Source organism: Sus scrofa, chromosome 18 (assembly GCF_054392235.1).
Source record: "Sus scrofa isolate SSC_HxYL_T2T_F1_AM1 chromosome 18, Sscrofa_HxYL_maternal_Yorkshire_Landrace_v2.0, whole genome shotgun sequence".
In the NCBI taxonomy this organism is placed as follows: Eukaryota; Metazoa; Chordata; class Mammalia; order Artiodactyla; family Suidae; genus Sus; species Sus scrofa.
The window spans coordinates 10,830,288-10,850,625 of NC_139400.1; the positions used below are offsets into that span (position 1 = coordinate 10,830,288).

The 20,338-nt window shown below is 41.9% G+C and overlaps 1 protein-coding gene across 11 annotated transcripts in view; it reads left to right on the forward strand.

Annotated features, from left to right (window-relative positions):
- The window catches only part of LMBR1 (limb development membrane protein 1), a 138,164-nt gene that overhangs the window by 95,434 nt on the left and 22,392 nt on the right, over window positions 1-20,338 (forward strand). For 5 of the 11 annotated variants that reach the window (XM_021079157.2, XM_021079158.2, XM_021079160.2 and 2 more), the window contains 6 exons: window positions 7,529-7,609; window positions 10,576-10,652; window positions 11,302-11,379; window positions 14,246-14,319; window positions 14,556-14,646; window positions 15,858-15,924. In XM_021079157.2, coding sequence (XP_020934816.2) covers window positions 7,529-7,609; window positions 10,576-10,652; window positions 11,302-11,379; window positions 14,246-14,319; window positions 14,556-14,646; window positions 15,858-15,924 — 468 coding nt within the window. Of the gene's footprint in view, window positions 1-4,995; window positions 5,281-7,528; window positions 7,610-10,575; window positions 10,653-11,301; window positions 11,380-14,245; window positions 14,320-14,555; window positions 14,647-15,857; window positions 15,925-20,338 lie in introns of those variants that run through there. The other 6 variants (XM_021079159.2, XM_085005049.1, XM_085005054.1 and 3 more) reach the window with 3 other exon arrangements.

Sequence of the window (20,338 nt, forward strand, 5' to 3'; positions counted from 1 at the left end):
TTTCCTCCCGGTCATTTATAATGGAATATTCTGCCCCCACAGCTTCCTCTTCTCGCTGAGGGAATGAGGTAAAATAGTAAAGGATGCCTTTGAAAATTGTGTTATTCCAGATGCATCTAGTCATTTAATACAAGCATGATTTCTTTGAGGACAGTGAGAGTGTATTCTTGATTTTAGTATGCAAGTCAGTCAGTGTTAATTAACTACCTACTGTGTGCCTAGCATTGTGTCCCCAAGAAATAAAAGCACAGCATTTCAGAACTATCAGTCAAGTTATTTCCCTTTGAAAAATAATACGTTGATTGGTCTAGACATCTGTATTGAGCTTTGTAGACATCGCACCCACAAAGTAGGCATTTATGTCTTTTCATTTAATTTTAAATTGGCAGCAGGAATACTGTCTACTCTGATTCCCTTTCAAAATTCTGAATATTCATCAGATTACTTTTTTCTACCAGTGAACTGATTACTGGAGTAATGTTTTTCTTTACAGTTACGGGGAATGAAATGTCGTTTGAAATTGTATTTGTAATTTCTCTAATGTGGAGGTTAAACGAGCATAAACTAGAGACACATACCATATAATTTATAAAGAGATGGGATAAAAAGTAAAATATACTTCTCTCTAAGACTGTTAGATTCAAAGATACTTGAAAATCTTAATAATGCTTTGCTCTCTTACTGTAAATCTCTTTGTTATACAGAAATATCCATTAATTCTGTAACTTGAATGTGTCTCTTTTTGCTTTGGCTACCAGAAACTCTAAATTTGTAGTCAAAGTTTAATTGTTTGGGGCCATACTTACTCGAATACCTCTATACAGTCTTTAGCCCTAGTCTGTTTATGTATTGACAGGTAAAATGATTAAACTCATGAGCCCTGGAAATTGTGTATAACATTGCAGTGCATTCAAGACCTCAGGTTCTGCAGAACAGTATTGTATTTCTCTCTCTAGTGATGGACAGAAATGAGAAAGGAAACGCAGAGGGGGCAGTCCTTACCTTTTTCTTAGAGATCTGGGTGAGACTGCAGTCTTGTGATTCCACAAGCGGGCTTGTCGCATTCGCACCTGCCACCTTGCGCTGTTGCCTTGGCTGCTCCCTGCATTCTCTCTCCCTCTGAGAAAGGAGCACTGTCTGTATCTTGAGAGGTGCCAGAGCACTAAGTCTGCCTCCTCCGGGGCCCGCTGGTTGTTTTGTCACTGTTTGAGGGACTGTCTGCCTTGAGTAGGTGTGAAAGGAGCAATAGCAGCAGATAAAATTCCCCTTTGCTTAAGGCTGAGTGATGAAGGCTAAGATGAGTGTCTTGAGCCTGTGATTCCTGTTGAAGTGAACTATTGAGAGAGACAAATAAGAATTTGTTCTTGACCCCCCAAAGTAATACACATTCTCAGAGAGATAGAATTAGAGCAGAAAAAAGACTGCCTAGAATGTGGGGGGAAAATGAAAACTTTAGCAGATGAAGGATGAGCGAATCTTTGCAGTAGACAGAATAGCAGTCTCGTGAAGGTGTCCAGGTCCTAGGCCCCAGAGCCTGTGAGTGTGCCCCTCATGTGACAAAAGGGGCTTTGCGATGTGTTAAGCGAGAGGTCGTAAGGAGACTGCCCTGGCTGGTCTGGTAGGGCCGGTGTCATCACGGCATTGTCATAAGTGAAAGATGAGGCAGGAGGCTCGGAGGAGGAACCGTGGCGATGGAAGCAGAGGGTGGAGTGACCCGAGGAAGGGGCCATGAGCCAAGGGATGCTGGTGGCCCCTCGAAGCTGGGAAGACAGCCTCTCCGCTAGAATCTCCAGGGAACACAGTGCTGCCGACACCCGGACTTTAGACGGCTGACCTAATACACTTGTATTACTGTAAGCCACTAAGTTTATGGTCCTTTCAAGTTTATGGTAGCAATAGGAAAACAATACAGTCCTTCTGAAAAGTGGATTGATCGCTGGTAGAATCAAGTGGGAGAACTGTTTCATGTCACAGAACAAAAGGGCAAAGAGAAGGAAATCACTAATGAAATAATAGACACGGACTACGGAGCTAATATACCGAATCTAGATACTAGTCATCCAGAGGAGAAAAAGAACAAGTGAAGGAAAATAAGTACATAAATAATGGAGAAAAAGCCAGCGAGCTAAGGGAAGACTTGAGAGTGCATTAGGGAGGTCACGGAGTCCTCGGCGAGAGTATGAAGAAGATCCGCGGCTCTCCTCTAAGATTTTTTTTTTTTTTTTTTTTTTTTGTCTTTTTGCCATTTCTTGAGCCGCTCCTACAGCATATGGAGGTTCCCAGGCTAGGGGTCTAATTGGAGCTGAAGCCGCCCATCTACTCCAGAGCCACAGCAATGCGGGATCCAAGCCGCGTCTATGACCTGCACCACAGCTCACGGCAATGCTGGATCCTTAACCCACTGAGCGAGGCCAGGGATCGAACCCGCAACCCCATGGTTCCTAGTTGGATTTGTTAACCACTGTGCCACGACGGGAACTCCTATCCTATAAGATTTTTGAATTCCAAGAATAATGATAATAATAATGAAAGACAAAAAAACCTACAAAGGAGAGAGAGCTCAACGTAACACTTGCTGTTTATAAGCTGTTAAAGATGGCTGAATAATCTTTAGTCTTGGGGGGGAAGATTGCAAGTAAAAACTTACGTATTTTCAAAGATGTCATGTATCTGTTAGGGCACAACAGTTATTTCTGTATTTTATAGCTGTATATAGTAACTCGTTAGTGCTGGGTACTATTCTAGTCATTAAGGATATGGCAGCTTCCATGCCAATGGAAATATTTAGTAATAATCTCAAACTACATATTTTAAAAATAATTTCGGCACCATTCAGGATTTAGGAGGGGTGGGTGGAGAGTATTAGGAGAAGGATTAAATAAAAGCATTGCAGGCGCTCCCGCTGGGGCTCAGCATGTTAAGAACCTAAGTAGTATCCATGAGGCTGCGGGTTCACTCCCTGGCCTCGCTCCGTGGGTTAAGGATCCAGAGTTGCCGCCAGCTGCTGTGTGGGTTACAGATGCAGCTTGGATCCTGCGTTGCGGTGGCTGTGGTGTTGGCCAGCAGCTGCAGCCCTGATTCGGCCCCTGGCCTGGGAACTTCCATGTGCTGCAGGTGCGGCCCTTAACAGGGGAAAAAAAAAAAAAAAGCATTGTGAGAGTTTCAGCTTTGTGCAGGGTAAGTCACCTAGTAAGGTGTCCTGTGGGTTATGTTGCAGAACATGTCTGAGTGTGTGTGTTCGGCATGAGAAAGTAACCGCTGAAGTGTCAAATTAACAAGGAGAAAAGAATAAACAGAAATTTCACTTGCTGGGATAAAAAGAAATAGTGAATGAAGTAAAACAAATTATGAAATGACATGAGAGGAGAAAGAGCGCCAGGTTTTCACATAAGCCCCGGCGGACGGCAGCATTCAGTCCTGGATGTCGCTGTTGAGCTGCTGGAAAACCCCCTTGAAAGCCCACTCTGTGCGTACAGTTCTAATTACATGAAACTATTCCCTTTTTTAAAAAGGCACTTTGAGTTGAGTTTTATGATTCAGTGGAAAGCATCCTAATAATACACCCCATTGCTCAGATGAGAGCCCTGAGGTTCAGAGAAGGATAAACCTAAAAGAAGGAGAGCTTGAGAGGTGAAAACCACAAAAAAGTTTGGAATGTAGCAGACCCGAGAACATTTTAGACGTAGTTAATTCAGCAGACCCAAGGAAGCTGAATCCTAAGCCATCTGTGCTTGGTTTATATCTCAGAGTCCCCCAAAGTCTCAAAAAGTGGCACCACTAGATACCTGTGAAAGTGGGGACAACGTTAAGATAAGGAGGACTGATGGAAAGGCTTGATCCCCACATCTCGTCCCTCCATCCAAGGTACCAGACCAGTCTCTTCCCCACCCCAGCAGACGAGTGAGGATTATTTTCCGGAGAGTAAAACTGTGGCCTGAGCTCAGTTGGGGGAGTGGAGGAGGGGTGAGTGCTTACAGACTGAGCGTGTGGGCTTCTAACGCCCTTCATGTGGACAGCAGGCTTTAATACCCCAAGAAACAGATCAGAAGAGTCTTGTCCAGGAGTAAAGCCTCACACCCTACAGCAAGTGGGTGTCCGTGAAAAGCCCAGCTGGATTACTGCACCGCAAGTCTTGCTGTTGTTAAGTGCCACCCGAGCAATCTTAGAGTCTCAAGTCATCATGTTTAGTGCCTCCTTCTAAATACGGACAGACAGCTGAGGCTTAGCTGACTTAGGAGGAAGACCTCTCACATGAAAGTCAGGACCAGAATGAACAAACAAAAATAAGAAAGGACCCTGGGGGGGGACAGAATGTGCATAGGAAAAGAACATCTAAAAGGGAGATCTGGAGTTCCCGTCATGGCGCAGCGGAAACAATCCGACCAGAAACCATGAGGTTTGAGGGTTCGATCCCTGGCCTCGCTCCGTGGGTTAAGGATTCGACATTGTCGTGAGCCGTGGTGTAGGTCGCAGACGCGGCTTGGATCCTACGTTGCTGTGGCTGTGGTGTAGCCGGCGGCTACAGCTCCAATTAGACCCCTAGCCTGGGAACCTCCATACGCCACGGGTGCCGTCCTGAAAAGACAAAAGACCAAAAAAAAAAAAAAAAAAAGAAAGAAAGAAAAGAAAAAAGAAATACATAAAAGGGAGATCTGTCGTTAACATCCTGGGAGACTGAGACTGCATCCACGAGGAGGCCAGGGTTGGAAAGGGCTTCTTGGCATTTAGAAGTGATCACGTACCTGAAAGATTGGAGGATAAAGAAAATAGGTCAAAATGACAAAAACAGGCAAGAGCTAGACTATTAGAGACCGGCTTCAGGAGAACATCTGACTAAGAGGGGTTCCAAATGGGGAGAGGAGAGGCAGTGGGATGGAGGAGGCGTTCCCGCGCTGGCGCAGCAGGTGGAGCGTCCAGTGTTGGGGTTGTCTCTGCCGTGGCTTGGGTTACGGCTGAGGCTGGATCCCTGGCCCAGGAACTTCCGTATGCCCGCAGGTGTGGCCAAAACAATGGGGTGGAGGAAATGGCCGAGTCAAGAACATGTCTCAGCTCTGAAGGACAAGAGCTTGGAGGTTGAGCGTGCTCGCCCAGTACCCACCACGAACAGGCAACGACTTGCCCATGCTGGCACAAAGGCCCACTTGTTCTCTGGGAGGGAGAAGAGCTTCGGACTTCTCGAGCTGATGCTGCACACTGGAGGATGGTGGAGCAGTGACCTCACACTTCTGAAGGATAATTAGCTTTGACCTGACTAATACTAATAAACCAGTAAACACGAAACAAAAGATTGCCTTGCTGTTCCTTGATTTTCCAGCTTTAAGTGTTAGTGATTACCTGCCAACTATGGAAGATCAGGCTTTATGTTTCTGTAAACCACAGGCTTTATGTTTTTATTCCTCATTTATATTTTTAAAATACAACAAAATTTCTATTTAACCAAGCTTCATATTCAGACTTAACTAATTTCCAAAAAATTACCTGCCACTCACCTTTTTCTTGGCCAGCTACCAGAGGACCTAAAGACATTTAGGAGGAAAGCTGAGCTTTGAACTAGTGGTAAGTGCATAAAACTCTAAGCAAATGGAAAAAGGTTAATTCTGGGGGGCGGGAAGAAGAGTGTTAGGGAAGAAAGGCAAGCTCGCCGGCTCATCACACGGGTGAGCAGTGGATAGAATTTGTGGTGTACTCAGGTAGACGCTGAATGTTGACCTGACCAAAGTTACCGACATGAGGAGGCTTGAAAGGAAGGGACGAATATCAAGAAAGCGTTGAAGACGGCGAGGGTCGTCGGTGACGGTGAAAGTCTGATTCGTAAGCATCACGCTACGATCTTACAGGAGCCCAAAAATCTTTGCAGACAAATTCACACCCATAATGAAAACATCCTTAAAAACAGATGGACCAAAGTACAGTTGTAGTGGGGGATCTTAACGTGTTTAGTTTTATTTCAGAACCTAACAGTGAAAATAGAAAGAATATGGAGATTACAAACCATTGGAGGAACAAGCAGAAAGTATGACTAGGGCGTGTGTGTTAAAGTCACACTGGGAAAACGTCTTTTACCCACCATACTGGCAAAAATTTAAGCCTTAAAAGGTACCCATTGCAGGGGAAGAGAATGGAAAATCCAGCTCTACCTCGACTTATGACGGGTTCCGTCCTGATAAACCCATCATCAGTTGAAAGCATCTAAGCTACCAAACGTCATAGCTTTGCCTGGTGCACCTTAAACGTGCTCAGAGCACGTACGTCAGCCCAGAGTTGACCGATCGTCTGGCATCAAGCACCTTCTATACTAAACTGCTGATAGAACTGTGGATTGTTACAGTACTTTATTATGATAAATCACAGTATTGGGTAGAAGTAACCTTAAACACCTCTTAAAACTGTCAGTGCCTCTATCTTTTGACTCAGTAATCTGAATTTTGAGAATCTGTCATATAGAAATAATAGAACCAGAACATCCTAGATGTGCATAGAAAAATATCTATAGAGACAAAAAATTTAGGAAAACCTAAATATTCACAAACAATAATTGTGAATAAAATTGAAGTGCATCAGTACTCTGAAATTATTATTCAGCTGTTTAGTTGAGGCTGCTCGTTGCTGGACATATCATTAACTAGGAGAACAAGTGATGAAATGATGTCTCATCTGACCCATTTGTATAAAATATGTGGTGAAAACCTTATGATATATATGTAAGTATGAGCATGAACATCAAGATGAAGAAAGCGTCAACCGTGGTATTAACAGTTGTCACTTAGAGGAGGTGGGGTAAGGAAATGGGAGTCTTGATTTTCTTTCACTTTTTATAATGGGCACAGGATACTTTTGTAATTAATCCAAAGTGAATAACAGATCAAGTAAGAATTTTACCAAAGTAAGAAACTTTCTAGAAAACGTGTAGTTTAGGAGTTCCCGTTGTGGCGCAGCAGAAACGAATCCGACTAGGAACTGTGAGGTTGCGGGATTGATCCGTGGCCTCACCCAGTGGGTTAAGGATCTGGTGTTGCTGTGGCTGTGGTGTAGACAAAAAAAAAAAAAAAAAAAGAAAGAAAACAAGTAGTTTAATCAGCAAGAACTTGGAAGTTTTAAGGGGTAAAGAAATGAATCACACTAGCCTTTGTGTTTTGTTTTGTTTTTGTCTTTTTTTTTTTTTTGCCATTTCTTGGGCCGCACCTGCGGCATATGGAGGTTCCCAGGCTAGGGGTCCAATCGGAGCTGTAGCCGCTGGCCTACGCCAGAGCCACAGCAACGTGGGACCCAAGCCATGTCTGCAACCTATACCACAGCTCACAGCAACACCAGATCTTTAACCCACTGAGCAAAGCCAGGGATTTAACCCGCAACCTCACGGTTCCCAGTCGGATTCGCTAACCACTGCGCCACAACGGGAACTCCCCAGCCTTTGTTTTTATTACCAGTGATCAGGATTTACAGTGGGTTGTTATATTTTCACTGATTGTGAGCGATACCTGTTCTAGGGTTCAGCTGTTAAACTTCTAAAATATTTTTGCTTTGATAGGACTGTCTTCATCAGTGGAATCCAATGTAATGGAGTTGGAACAAGAACTTGAAAATGTAAAGACTCTTAAGACAAAATTAGGTATGGTACATTTTTTTTTCCTTGACGTATGTGTTGGTCTTCGTTTCTTGTGGAAGACTTTACTGTAGTCTGAAATATTAAAACATGTATGAAATCTCTAGAGTATGTTACGAGCGTTCCAAAGCCATTAACAAAGAATGTCTTTTAGACTGGGGAGAGGGTAAGCATGTGTTTATTCACTTTGTGGTGGTGCTTTGTGTGTGTGCAAAATGACTTTTCAAAGATGCTGATGTTCAAAATACACTCCACTAACTTTTCACTTGTATTATTTGTGATACGTAATTTTCTGCTATTCCTGTCTTTGAATACCCTTTTTCTTTGTACTTTCCTTCTTGAAATCTATGGCATTTCATGAGTACGTGGTTCAGTGTCTTTCATCCATTTGGGAAATCGTTGGCCATTATCTCGTCAGACACTGCTTCTGCCCATTCTCTTCTATTTCTTCAGATGCCATGTACACATTTGCTAAACCATTTTACTCATATATATTTTTTTCTGTACTTTGCCTTCTTTTAAATTTATATTTTTCAGGAGTTCCGTTATGGCATAGCGGAAATGAATCCGAGTAGTACCTATGAGGATGCGGGTCCAGTCCCTGGCCTTGCTCAGTGGGTCGGGGCTCCGGCACTGCCGTGAACTGTGGTGTAGGTTACAGACATGGCTTGGATCCCACATTGCTGTGGCTGTGGTGTAGGCTGGCAGCCGTAGCTCTGATTGGACCCCTAGCCTGGGAACCTCCAGATGCCATGGGTGTGGCCCTAAAAAGCAAAAAAAAAAAAAATGCTTCAGTCTGCAGTGTTTTCTACTCATCTGTCTTCCAGTTCACTCTTTTCAGCTTTGTTGTCACTCTTGTCAAAACTATTTCTTGAACTCTGATTTTTAGTTACAGTATTTTTCAGTTTCAGAATTCCATTTTTCTAGATTCAAATTGTGACATTTGCCATTTTGTTGCTTATCATATTGAACGTATTAATCAGTTATTTTAAGGTCTCTTTCTGTTAAGTCAATATCTGGATCCACTCCCTGAAAGTCTGTTTCTACTGTCTTTTTTTTCCGTTGTCCTATCTCGTTCGGTAGTGTTTGATTGAAGGTGAGGCATTCACAATACACAATCATAGAAACTGGTCGATGCGCTCTTCTTTTGGAGAGGATGAACTTTTGCCTCTGTTAGGTGGCATGGGGACACGCCAGTCTCATTGGTCTGGTCCTGAGATCATTTGAGACTGGGCTTGGTCTTGAGGAGGGCTCCCCTGTTTCCAGTTGGGCAGTCCTCCTAGGGTGCGGCTTTCCCTTGCTCCAAACTAAAAACCTCGTGGCTTCGTCGGGGACTAGGACCCCATCTTCTTCACGAAGCCTGGACTCTACTTTTTACCTGTCAAGAAGCGCGAGCCTCGGAGTTCCCGTTGTGGCGCCGTGGGATCCGTGGGGTCTCTAGAGTGCTGGGACAGCAGGTTCGATCCCCGCCTGGCGTTGTCGCAGCTGTGGTGTAGGTCACAACTGCGGCTCCCGGCCTGGGAACGCCATATGCTGCTGTGGGGCAGCCAAAAAGGAAAAGTCATAAAAAGAAAAAGAAGCATGAGCCTGGCAGACGCTTTGCTTGGCTTCTCCGCCTCCTCCGGCACCCGCCTGTCCCTCTTCTCCAGCCACTGACCTTGGAGGCAGAAGTAGCCGAGGGTCAGGCTGCCCTTCTTTTCTCTGTGATCATAGTTTCTGAAATGCTGGCTGCCTCACTAGCTCCAAACTGACCTTGTCTGACGGGCCCCGTGGATGTGCTGAAAGCTCTGCGTCAGCGCCGTTTTCTTCCGCCCACGGACCTCGGCCTGTGGGTCTGTGTGGGAAACAGAGCGCACAGGGTCAGTTCATTGCACAGAACAGGCCCGCGATTTCCACCATCGTGGTCGCTCTCTCCTATCCTCACAGAGATTTCTTTTCTTTCTTCTTTGCCTCTTCTAGGGCCTCGCCTGCAGCATATGGAGGTTCCCAGGCTCGGGGTCTAATTGGAGCTGCAGCCTCCAGCGTACGCCAGAGCCACAGCCACGCGGGATCCGAGCCACATCTGCAACCTACACCGCAGCTCACGGCCACACCGGATCCTTAACCCACTGAGCGAGGCCAGGGATCGAACCCGCAAACCTCATGGTTCCCAGTCGGATTCGTGAACCACTGCGCCACGACGGGAACTCCCAGAGATTTCTGTTTAAAAGTTACGCTTTCCACTTGTTTGTGGTGTAAGGACTGGTGTGATAGAAGGTAGCAACCATTGTCTCTAGAAGGTGAAGTTTGCTTCCAGTCTCTAGAAAGCTGGAAGGGTTGGAGTTCCTTGGAAGCACAGCAGGTTAAACATCTGGTGTTGTCACTGCTGTGGCTCCGGTCGCTGCTATGGTGCAGGTTAGACCCCTGGCCTGGGAACCTGAACATGCTGTGAGCAGAGCCAGATAAAAAAAAGGAAGAGAAAACTGGAAGTGTTCACCTTAGGATATGGGATTAGAGGGGATTCTTTGTCCTGTTACCTTATTCTTTGAGATTTCTGTCATTGTGTAAATCTATGGATATGAACCTATGTAAATAAAAAAAACACAGGAGCTCCTGCTGTGGGGAAACAGGATGACAGTGTCTCTGCAGCGGGGAAAAAAGAAAAAAAGAAAAAAAAAGGGAAATACATGTATTTCTACATCCTCAGAGTAAGCTGGATATTCACAGTGTAGTTTATTAGTAATTGAAAGGTTTTTATAGTGCTAAAATTTGAGCATCACAAGAATGAGCTGGTTCATGTTGCAAGCTGATTTTAAAATTCTGACTTTATACAGTTTGTGGGGGAAAATTAAAAATAACTTATGTTTTTAGGGAAAAGTTATGTAAAAATAATACATTACTAGTTACAGTAGTAAGGAATGAAAATATGACTCTGGAGAGAATTTTTGGAAATTACTGAAACTTCTGTCATATTTTGTTTTTCCTTCTAATAGAGAGGCGCAAAAAGGCTTCAGCATGGGAAAGAAATTTGGTGTATCCTGCTGTTATGGTTCTCCTTCTTATTGAAACAGTAAGAATTTATTTGCCTAGATAAATAAAGCAAATTATTTTTTATTTACTTTAGCATTTGTGTGTGGCAGCTCCCTCAACTAAATGGTTTCAGGTAAACTGGTTTTCCATCAATAGGATTAAAATTCATCTATGCCTCTATTTGTAAAAACTCAGTAGAGCAAAAAATGAAGTTCATGGTAATTTTTAAAAAGTCTTCTTCAAGATTATCTGTTTCCTCATCAAAGCAGGAAACTCATTCTTTTGTTTCAGTTGAAATGAAGAAGAGACAAGTGTTGCAGATACCTTGCTCAGACTCTGATAGGATATGAAAATTATGTTTTTCAGTTCTTTGTGATAACACTGTAACCGTTTTTTTAAATCTGTGGGGTTGTGGGTTTCCAGTTGGTGAAATCAGTTAGTAAATGGATCTATATTAGTAGCTTTTGTCTTAAGCTTTGAGGTTATCACTATTGCCAGGATTTTTAAGACTGTATTCTGAAGATTTTAAGGTTCATCGTATTACTTGAGGTTTGTATGTAGAATTTCGTCCTGACTGCTTGTCCTCTCTTCTGAAGCACACATTTTGGGGGGTATTTCGCTGGTCATAGCTGTGCGCAGGCAACGTGTCTTTGACCTTCCGAACTGATGCCTGCCTTTCTGTGTTGTAGTCCATTTCCGTCCTCTTGGTGGCTTGTAACATTCTCTGCCTGTTGGTGGATGAAACAGCGATGCCAAAGGGAACAAGGGTAAAGTAAAAATGTGTTACAACGTCTTTCTTCTGCAAAAAGTGTGCTGTCTGGGTACCCTCGGTGTTTCAGATAAGTAAATGAAAACGCTTCCCTTTCTGCATATGTATACTTCAGGTCGTACGAATTACCTCCTACAGTGAGCGTTCCTAAACCGTGTCCATAAATCATGTTTTATGTCTCCGATCTCTTATTTTGGATTGGCCAGGCCTTTTATCAAGTATCGGAGTTTCCTTTTACACTTGCCATCAGAGGTTGTCTTTGTTTTACTGAAATTCGTATATGTGTGATCCTTTAGGAAAATGTACACTCTGAAATAGTGAAATGCAGAGTTGATTGGGTGGGTTCATTGCATTGGCAAAAGATCCACATATATGATTGTAAGGACTCATGCTTCAGGAGAGTCAGACGGTTTATGAACTTGAGTCAAGGTGTTTGCTCATTGGAGGAGAGTCAGATGAACATCTTTTTATGAATTAACTCAATTTTTAAAAATTCATGATTTTATTAAATTCCACCAGTCTATTTAATAATATATATTATTTTTAAATTTTTGTCTTTTTGCCATTTCTTGGGCTGCTCCCGCGGCATATGGAGGTTCTCAGGCTAGAGGTCGCATCAGAGCTGTAGCCGCCGGCACCGGCCTACGCCAGAGCCACAGCAACGCGGGATCCAGGATCCAAGCCAAGTCTGCGACCTACACCACAGCTCACAGCAACGCTGAATCCTTCACCCACTGAGCAAGGCCAGGGATCGAACCTGCAACCTCATGGTTCCTAGTCGGATTCGTGAACCACTGAGCCACAATGGGAACTCCAATAATATATATTTAATATTCTCCATATTAAAGGTAATTTTCTCTCAATATTCGTATGTGGCATGCTTTTTCTAGCTGTCTCTCTAAACTTTTGGATACTTAAAGTAGCATTTACGTTTTGACCTTGTGTTACAGTTTTTGAAGTCTGCACCTTTCCCATTTCCCATGAAAGTGACTTCAGAAGTCTTCCAGACTTTTGATACTTTGGGGGAAGGAAAATTTTTTTCCTTAACCCTTTGTAGGTTCTTGTAGCTGGTCTAAGCATTAAACTGGCATGAGGCCGATGAAGGCTTGTGTTCCATCAGAGAGGAGGAGAGGGTAGGGCTTGGGACTTGCCCGGCGAGGAAGGTGGTTCACGAGGAGCTGGAGAAGCACATGTTTGGGAAGCAAATGGGACTTCGAGAGACGTCGGTCTCCAGGTCCTGCAAGTTTCCTCTCTGCTGCTGGCGCTCTTCCTGGACCAGGCCCTTTATCTGAGTTCTTCAGGGAGTCCAGGGGTGGGGCGGAGGTGGGGCTCAAAAGAAACACTTCAGAGTCGTCTGTCTCTTAGACACAGTCAGCCCGAAATGGCCCTCGTGCCGGGGAGACGCATGTCGAGGTGGTGTTTGGCTTCCCTCCGTGCCACCTGTCTCTGAACACGTGAGACGCCTCATTCCTCTCATGGAAAAAGCTAGTATTGCTCTTGGTGTCTTCCCTTCGGCCCAAGACGAGGCTCTCCTGCTCTTTTAGAAGCGAATCCTGTCAGCGGTGTTCTCAGTTTAGCTCCTGTCCCCGGCTTGTAGGACCTCGTGCCACCTGTTACTGCCATTGGCTCTGCACCTCTGGGAGCCTGCCAGCATGCTCCAGGCTTGTCATGCCAGGACACAGCAGCGAGCCTCCTCCTCTGCCTACGGCCTTGTCTTTGTCTCTCCTGCAGACCCGGATGCCCTGATCCAGCAGGAAGTCAACTCCTGTGTTGCCTTCCATCCATTTTGTAGTGTTTTCATAGACCGACGCTAGGCAGGCCCAAGCCCCGTGGTTCATTTGTACCAGGTTGAGAGGACTTATCTTCCTACCGTCTTTCTGTGATTGTGTAATAATCAGAGCATCTGAATTCTGCCTGTGGGCCTTCTCTTGAGATGGAATATTTCCAAAATGTTTTCCACCCCGGTTAATCTTTATATTAGCATTATTCATTTTTTTTCATCCAAAGCTTGACAAGTTGATAAATTCTTTGCCTTTTCCTCATTTATATATGAGATTTCAATGGGCAGTCTAACTTCTTTATTGCTAAATTAGATTGTATAAATAATATGTATGATGTTATTTTATTGGTTTATTTTTTATGAGGCTGACTTTACATTCTTAATTGTCCTGGTATATCTGTTAGAAGTCGTTGAAGCTGATAGCAAAAGAGTAGTTCATATTCAGAGTTCCTTTAGTTAGTCAGCTTTGAAAAATCAATTCCTACTTCACTTAGAAGTGCTTTTTTGCGTATCTGGCCTCTCTAATAAAAAATTTTGCTGCTTGTTTTGTTCAGTCCTAGATAAAGACAGATTTTGAGACTAGGTATAATGTTAAGAAGATCACCGAACTGCCGTGTTGGCTAAATCTCTAGATTCCCAGGGAGCGGGACCGTGCCTTCGCTTTCTCCCTTTGCTGAGCTCACTTCTGACATATAAAACTGTCTAGTTTTATATGTTGCCCCAGGGTTCAGACGGTCGTATTTTCTGTTCTTATTGTATGATAGTGTTTTTTAAAAAATTCTCCCAGAGATATTTAGGATTTAACAGTGAGTATAATCCTATCATTTTGATAAGTAATTTAACGTGCACGTGAGATAAATCAGAGTTGGTTTTGAGCCTCTTTACAGTGTGAACATGTGGTTGAATCAGAAGATGAATCAGTCTCATGTCAAGTTTCATTTTCCTTTGAAAGTCTAGATGTTATTCCAGGGTATTAAACATTCCTGATTTCAGTTGTCCTGTATTTCTGAAACAACAGTTTTAGGGAAACCAAATGTAATAGCGTAATTGAATTCTGAAAGGTGTTTTTTTTTCCCCCCCTCAGGGACCTGGAATAGGAAGTGCTTCTCTTTCTGCTTTTGGTTTTGTGGGAGCTGCACTTGAAATCATTTTGATTTTGTATCCTTTCTTTAACCGAAGTTCTGTTGACAAGTTTTCTGACTCGCTTTCTGGGACAGTGGTAATTTGCTAAGACACTTGCCTGGAAGAAAAAACAAGTCAGTCTTCCTCGGGCACCTCAAGTGGCTTTTTGTTTTGTTTTGTTTTTTTCCTTTGGGCCTTAAGACGCTTTGGAGACCATTGAGAACTTTGGGACGCCAGCATTCTTTTGAGAGTTTTTTCCTTGATTCTCACAGCTATCTTATGGTGTCCTCTGTTGTCGGTTTCTATAGCCTCCGATTTTTTGGAGACTTTATTCCCAAGAAGGATGACACAACTATGACAAAGGTAAGGTAAAATCCTGGGTGACTGTGCCTGCTTTCTGCCTTCCAAGACAAACAGACTGTGTTAGTTAGTCATCGCCCTGAATGGTGCATTTGCAGTTCTAGGTATTTGTTTGTAAGTTGCGTAAACACACGCTGGAAGGTTTTCAGAATGCCGAGTGAATGGGAAGAGGATGTGCTCTGTTTGGTTTGGATGGCATCCACTCGCTTGTAAACGCACAGGGCTGCCGACGGGGCCTGAAAGGACTCTTTTTTCCTGCAAGGAGACCCTGTCGCTAATGAGTCACTTTGATTGTGCTGACTGTACTTCAGGGAGCTTGTTTAAAAGCTAAAGAACTTCCTCGCTGCAAGGAGTAGAGACCAAGCATTTCAAATCTGAATAGGTAAAGCAAGACAGGAGCGTTCTGTTTGGAAACATCTTGTAGTCTGAGGCTAATTTGACTTTCTACAGTATGTCACTGCCTTTGGACTAACAAAGGCTGTTCTTTTATAGAGCGACTGCGTCTCTGTAAAATATTCCCACGGGCTGACGGGGAAGCAAAACACTACTGTTCTTTCTATTATATATTCCATATTTTCACCTTGTTTTAAAGGGGAGAAGTTCCTTTATCTATCTAAAATGCTGTGACTTTTTGAGATACTTAGCATCTAGTTGAAGGCATCGTAAGTACTAACCAGTACTTTTAGCCCCTCTCACTTAATATGAAAGAATAAGCATAGTGCACATTGAAAATGCATGACCAGAATGTAGGTGTTTGAGACGTCTGGCGTTTTGGTCTTCAATCTCACGGGAGTGAAGCGTATTAGAAGTAGGTGTTCTCTGTCTCCAACAGTAGTTTGGTTTTAAAAACAGTCCGTATGAAAGGTATTACTTCCCACTACTTGTCAGGCAGCCCTTTCTGAAGTTGGCAGCCTCAGTCAATCACGGAAAGTGTGTTGTCTGAGGTGTGAGGTTGTCTGTTGTTCTGTAACTGTATTTTTGTATCAGGGCCGGTGAAGATCTTCTAGAACTTGCAGGTAGAGCTTTTTCAGTGTTCCTGGCCAAGATTTCGTGTTCTCTCTGTTTTCTCTGTGGAAGAGTCCTGTCGAGTCAGCCTGTACCTAGGGGACTGTAGGTAACGGGACTATGCAGCAGCTTCTTGCCAGAGCGCGAGTGGGTTTTCCTTGCGCACACCCGTGTCACTGCTCACTGCTCCTTCTGATTCCTTCTGACAGATCATTGGCAACTGTGTATCGATCTTGGTCCTGAGCTCTGCGCTGCCTGTGATGTCAAGAACACTGGGTAAGTTTAAGCGAGCACCTTTCATTTAAACGCTGTACCTTTTAAAGGTATCTTTTCTAAACGCCTTCCTAAACGTCTGGTCTCAAAAAAAAGTTTGAAATATATTAGTGCCTCCCCTATTGTTTTATTCCTTTATTTCCGTAATTCATTCATATGTCGGGCTCTACCCAAACAAGCATTTTTTAAAATCAAATAAAGACCATTTATTTTTTTCAAATACATAAAAATATTCCTTCTCCAAAAAAAAAAAGTAGACTTTTTTTCTTGACTGGTTAAGCTTTTGAGTCCTCTGGTGAGGAAACAGTGATTTTTTTTTTTAAACAGTGTTTAATGTCTAGAAAATGTTAAACTGTTTTTTTCCTACATGAAACATTTTTAAAAACTTATAATTTAGTATGTGATTTAAAAATTTTTAATCTGTAAAATTTATTTTGAGCTGCTTTGGGTCCACGAAAGAGACTTGAAAGCAATGAGATTTTTGAGAGCACACAATGATTTAAAGGATGTCTTTTAGCTTTTTAGTTTTTTTACTTGCATGTTATTCTTGGAGTTTTCTTAATTTTTAAATTTCCAAAGAACTTTGGTCAAGTTGTAAAAGTAACACATTTCCACTTGTCGTTGAAATAGTTGAATAAATCTTCATTTGGTGTGCTTATCTATAAAGCACCGTTGCAGACTGTATTCTCAGTTCTTGGCTAAATATTTCAAACTTTGCATTAGGCAGTTCTGTTGTGTTTTCTAGACTTAATTTTGACTTCCAAATATTCGCAGATGATTAGAAAAATCCTATTATTCAACCTTAGCAACTTGCTTATGACAAAAACTACAAGTGAGTTTGAGTTGCTTTTGTTTTAGCTCTTACATTGCCTCCATTACTTATTCAAGACTCATAGCTATCAGGGATGCAGGCTGTGTCAAGAAAGTATAAGCTTTATAGTTATCCTGATAACTCTTACCAAGAATTTCATGTTTGAGTAAACAGCGAAATCTAAATCTAAGGGACCACGATTCTACAGACAAATGCAAAGCTCATTTACTTAGTGGTCTGATTTCTTTTGTGTTTGTGTTCTAAGACTTGTTACTGTTTTGATATCTGCTTGTGGTGTGCCAATCTTGAAAAATACACACTTCAGTAACTTGATTTGTAGCTGTTATCATTTGTATTACGGCAGCCCAACAAATAATTTCTGCAATATTACAGCCAACCTACCATTTTATCACTTATGAAATCCACCGTGCTCTCTTATTTAAGATTGTTGATAGCAATATGTACTGGTTTTGATGGAACAAAATTACATGTTGAGTACAGTTTTAATACAGAGAAAACAAATTAATGGCAAAATGTGCTTTTTGAAGATCAACAAATTAAATTCCTGAGTAGTTTGCCATAGAGATAAATAAAAAGGAAGAAAAAGAAAGATGGAACAATTAAAATGCAGCTAACAAATGCCTGGCCCCAGCTGTCCAAACAGGATTAATGGAGTGCACTAGGGTACAGTGAGTCATGTGGTGCTTTGCAAACTATCAACACGCACTGCGTTACATGTTATGCCCAGTGGCACTGAATAGATGAAAAGAAATAAATACGTTAAACAGATTCATAGAGGCTTTTCACAGTATTAAAAAAGCAAATTTCTAGACTAAAAGAAAAACCTCTATTTTAGTATTATGGGAAATGCAAACTAGAGAGTTACTTTGTAATTCCTCTATTAACCCTTTAGAATTGAGTCTTTGATTTTTAAGAAGATAAAATATAGAGAATTGTCAGGAATATTATCCTCGTGTGTAACGGGATTTTGATTTACTAGCTGAAAAGCGTATACGACTAGAATAGAGGATGTGTTTAACAACCAGATTCCAAGCTGTGAAGTGTTTCCCTCTCTCGTTGCCTCTCACAAGGAAATCCTGCCCCTCTGGATGCTCTCGTTTGCTCCCCTGAATTCAGCCAGCATTCACGGTCAAGTGAGAAACCAAGTGGCAGGGAAAATTGTCACTTACCTGTGTGTGTGCAATTTCTCTCTTATTTTCATCGTTTTTAGTGGTGATTATAACGTTAATTGGAAATTGGAAATATATTGGATCCTGCATAAAATAATTTGATGATGCTTTGGCTTCAAAAATGCGTTCTAGGGTTTTTTAAAAAAATGTAATGTACCAACTGCTTTTGCTACCTCATAGTCATAAACCATAGCTTTAGACTAGACTGCCTGGGGTGATGTGACAGATTTATCAAAGAATTCTTTGGAAATAGCTTCTTATTCTTAAAGACGGAAAATTGTGTACTAATTGAAAAATTGCCACTAAGTAGATTTTATAAGCACATCACGTGCCACAAAGTGTTAGGTTGTGAGGAGCATTTTGATCGCGTATTTTTCGCCCAATATAATTAATATAGACGAGCGTTTTATTGTCTGTAGGAAACACAAAGACTCTGTGCTTAGCACTTTTTATTTGAACGCTCTCAAACCGTTTAAAAGTAATGCCATGCCAGTGGATATGATCTCCCAAACACTGTTTTGCTGCCTGTTTAGTCTTCAGGTTCGAAGAATTCAACATTTTGGGACATTTGATGTACATATTTTTTGTAATCAGTTTTCTCTTTGGCATAATAGACTCTCAAGGTAATTAGAGCAGATTGGACAAAGTGAGAACAGAACAGGATCAAACCTAATAAATTCCTGTAGATATCCAAACTTTTTTTCCCCCAAACTTTTCTATAATAAGATATTTGAAAGGCAGCAATGAATTTTGTGAGGATAGATTTTGTGAAATTGCTGACCTGTTCTTTGTTATCCTTAATCAAAAAACAACTGAGGGATTGACAGCTTTGCCTTATTTTTTTGTTTGAAATCTCCTTTAACAGGATTTTTTTCCCTAGATGCAACCAACAGACTTTGCAATACTCTTACAAATTTCTATTTTGAAATTATCTTTATAGTTATATTTTTATCCTGAAGTTCTTTCTGTAAATTGTAAGTTATACAAGGACCAAATGCAGATTAAAAAAAAAAATGTACTTAGGCTATTAAAAAAAAAAAACAAAAAAAAAACACTTATCCTTTCAAATCAGCTTGAATCTGTTTTCAGTATTTTCATTTATTTCTCCTCTGGGTCCCATCTAGACCATCATCTTGCAGGAGGTAAAGTAGATTATTCTCTTTTGTTCCTTGAAGAAGGGACCGTGTTTAAAAACTGGTCCTTTTTAGAGAGGTCTTTTTTTGTAAGTGCACTGCTAATCTTTACCCCGGCTTTCCCTCTCCAGTGTGAATCAGAAATAAATGACGTTCAGATGTGACAAACTTGAAATAGAGTATAAATCACAGTATTTTCCTAATCGTGGCTTCGACGTAAAAGTAATTCCAAACCCTGTAGTGAACATTTCTCAGCAAAAAATTTGTGCATGCCTTAATTATTCTGTTATATTACAGAGAGTACTCAACGAGTGCTGTAATTAACTTTTGGTTCTTATATCTGAACAATAACTTTATATCTAGTTAGGATTTTAAATAATAAAGAAAACGCGTTCCGTGTCAGGTGTCTAGAAGAATGAAGGGAGGAGCTAGTGCTGATGCCCTAAGCGCTCGGATGCCCGGTGTCTGTTGTGTTCTTCTAATGCTGCTCTTGTCTCCGAGCACACGGCCCTGTCTGAGAAAATGTTGTGTTGGCCACACATTCTAAGTAAGGTAGTCATCTCACGGATGTTCACAGCCCTTTAACTTCTTATGAAACGTCCTTCATGTGAAAGTACGCCAGGGAGGATTATTTAGTTGGGAGGAGCCTCAAGATGGACTTTTTAAATCAAGAATTAAAATGTTACAATTAAAGCTAGACCGTAAACTACAGTAAGGGTCCAATTTGTACTAAGAATAAAGACCCCCTGCCCTTGACTGAGAGTTCTTAATAATACGCCTCTGTACATGGTCAACTCTGAGACTTACCAACAGATTATCTCCTTATTCATAAATTTTATTTTAAATTAATTTTTAATTAAATATGTACATGAATACATTCTCCTCTTCAAGAATAGTAAACATTAGGGATCAGGCGCAAATTCCTTATGAGTATCCGTTTTAATCCCAGTCCCCTCTCCCATCTCAGAGTTTCCAGGAACCAATTTGATGTGGACCTTTTAAAATCTTTTTCTGTCACACACACACACACACACACACACACACACACACACCCCTCTGGTGTCCTCTGTAGGAAATTTAAAACTCTCACCTGGGTATGACTTTGTTTCTGATGACGTTCTTTTTTCTTCTGTTGACTCCTAAGTTCATTGTGCCACCCAGAGGGCAAGGTTTTGACATCATTTGTTTCCCCAGAACTCAGTCCGATCAAAAGGAATTCCACACCAAAATACTTAATTATGCCTTTTTGCATGGTCCACCAGTGACCTCCCACGTGCCCAGTC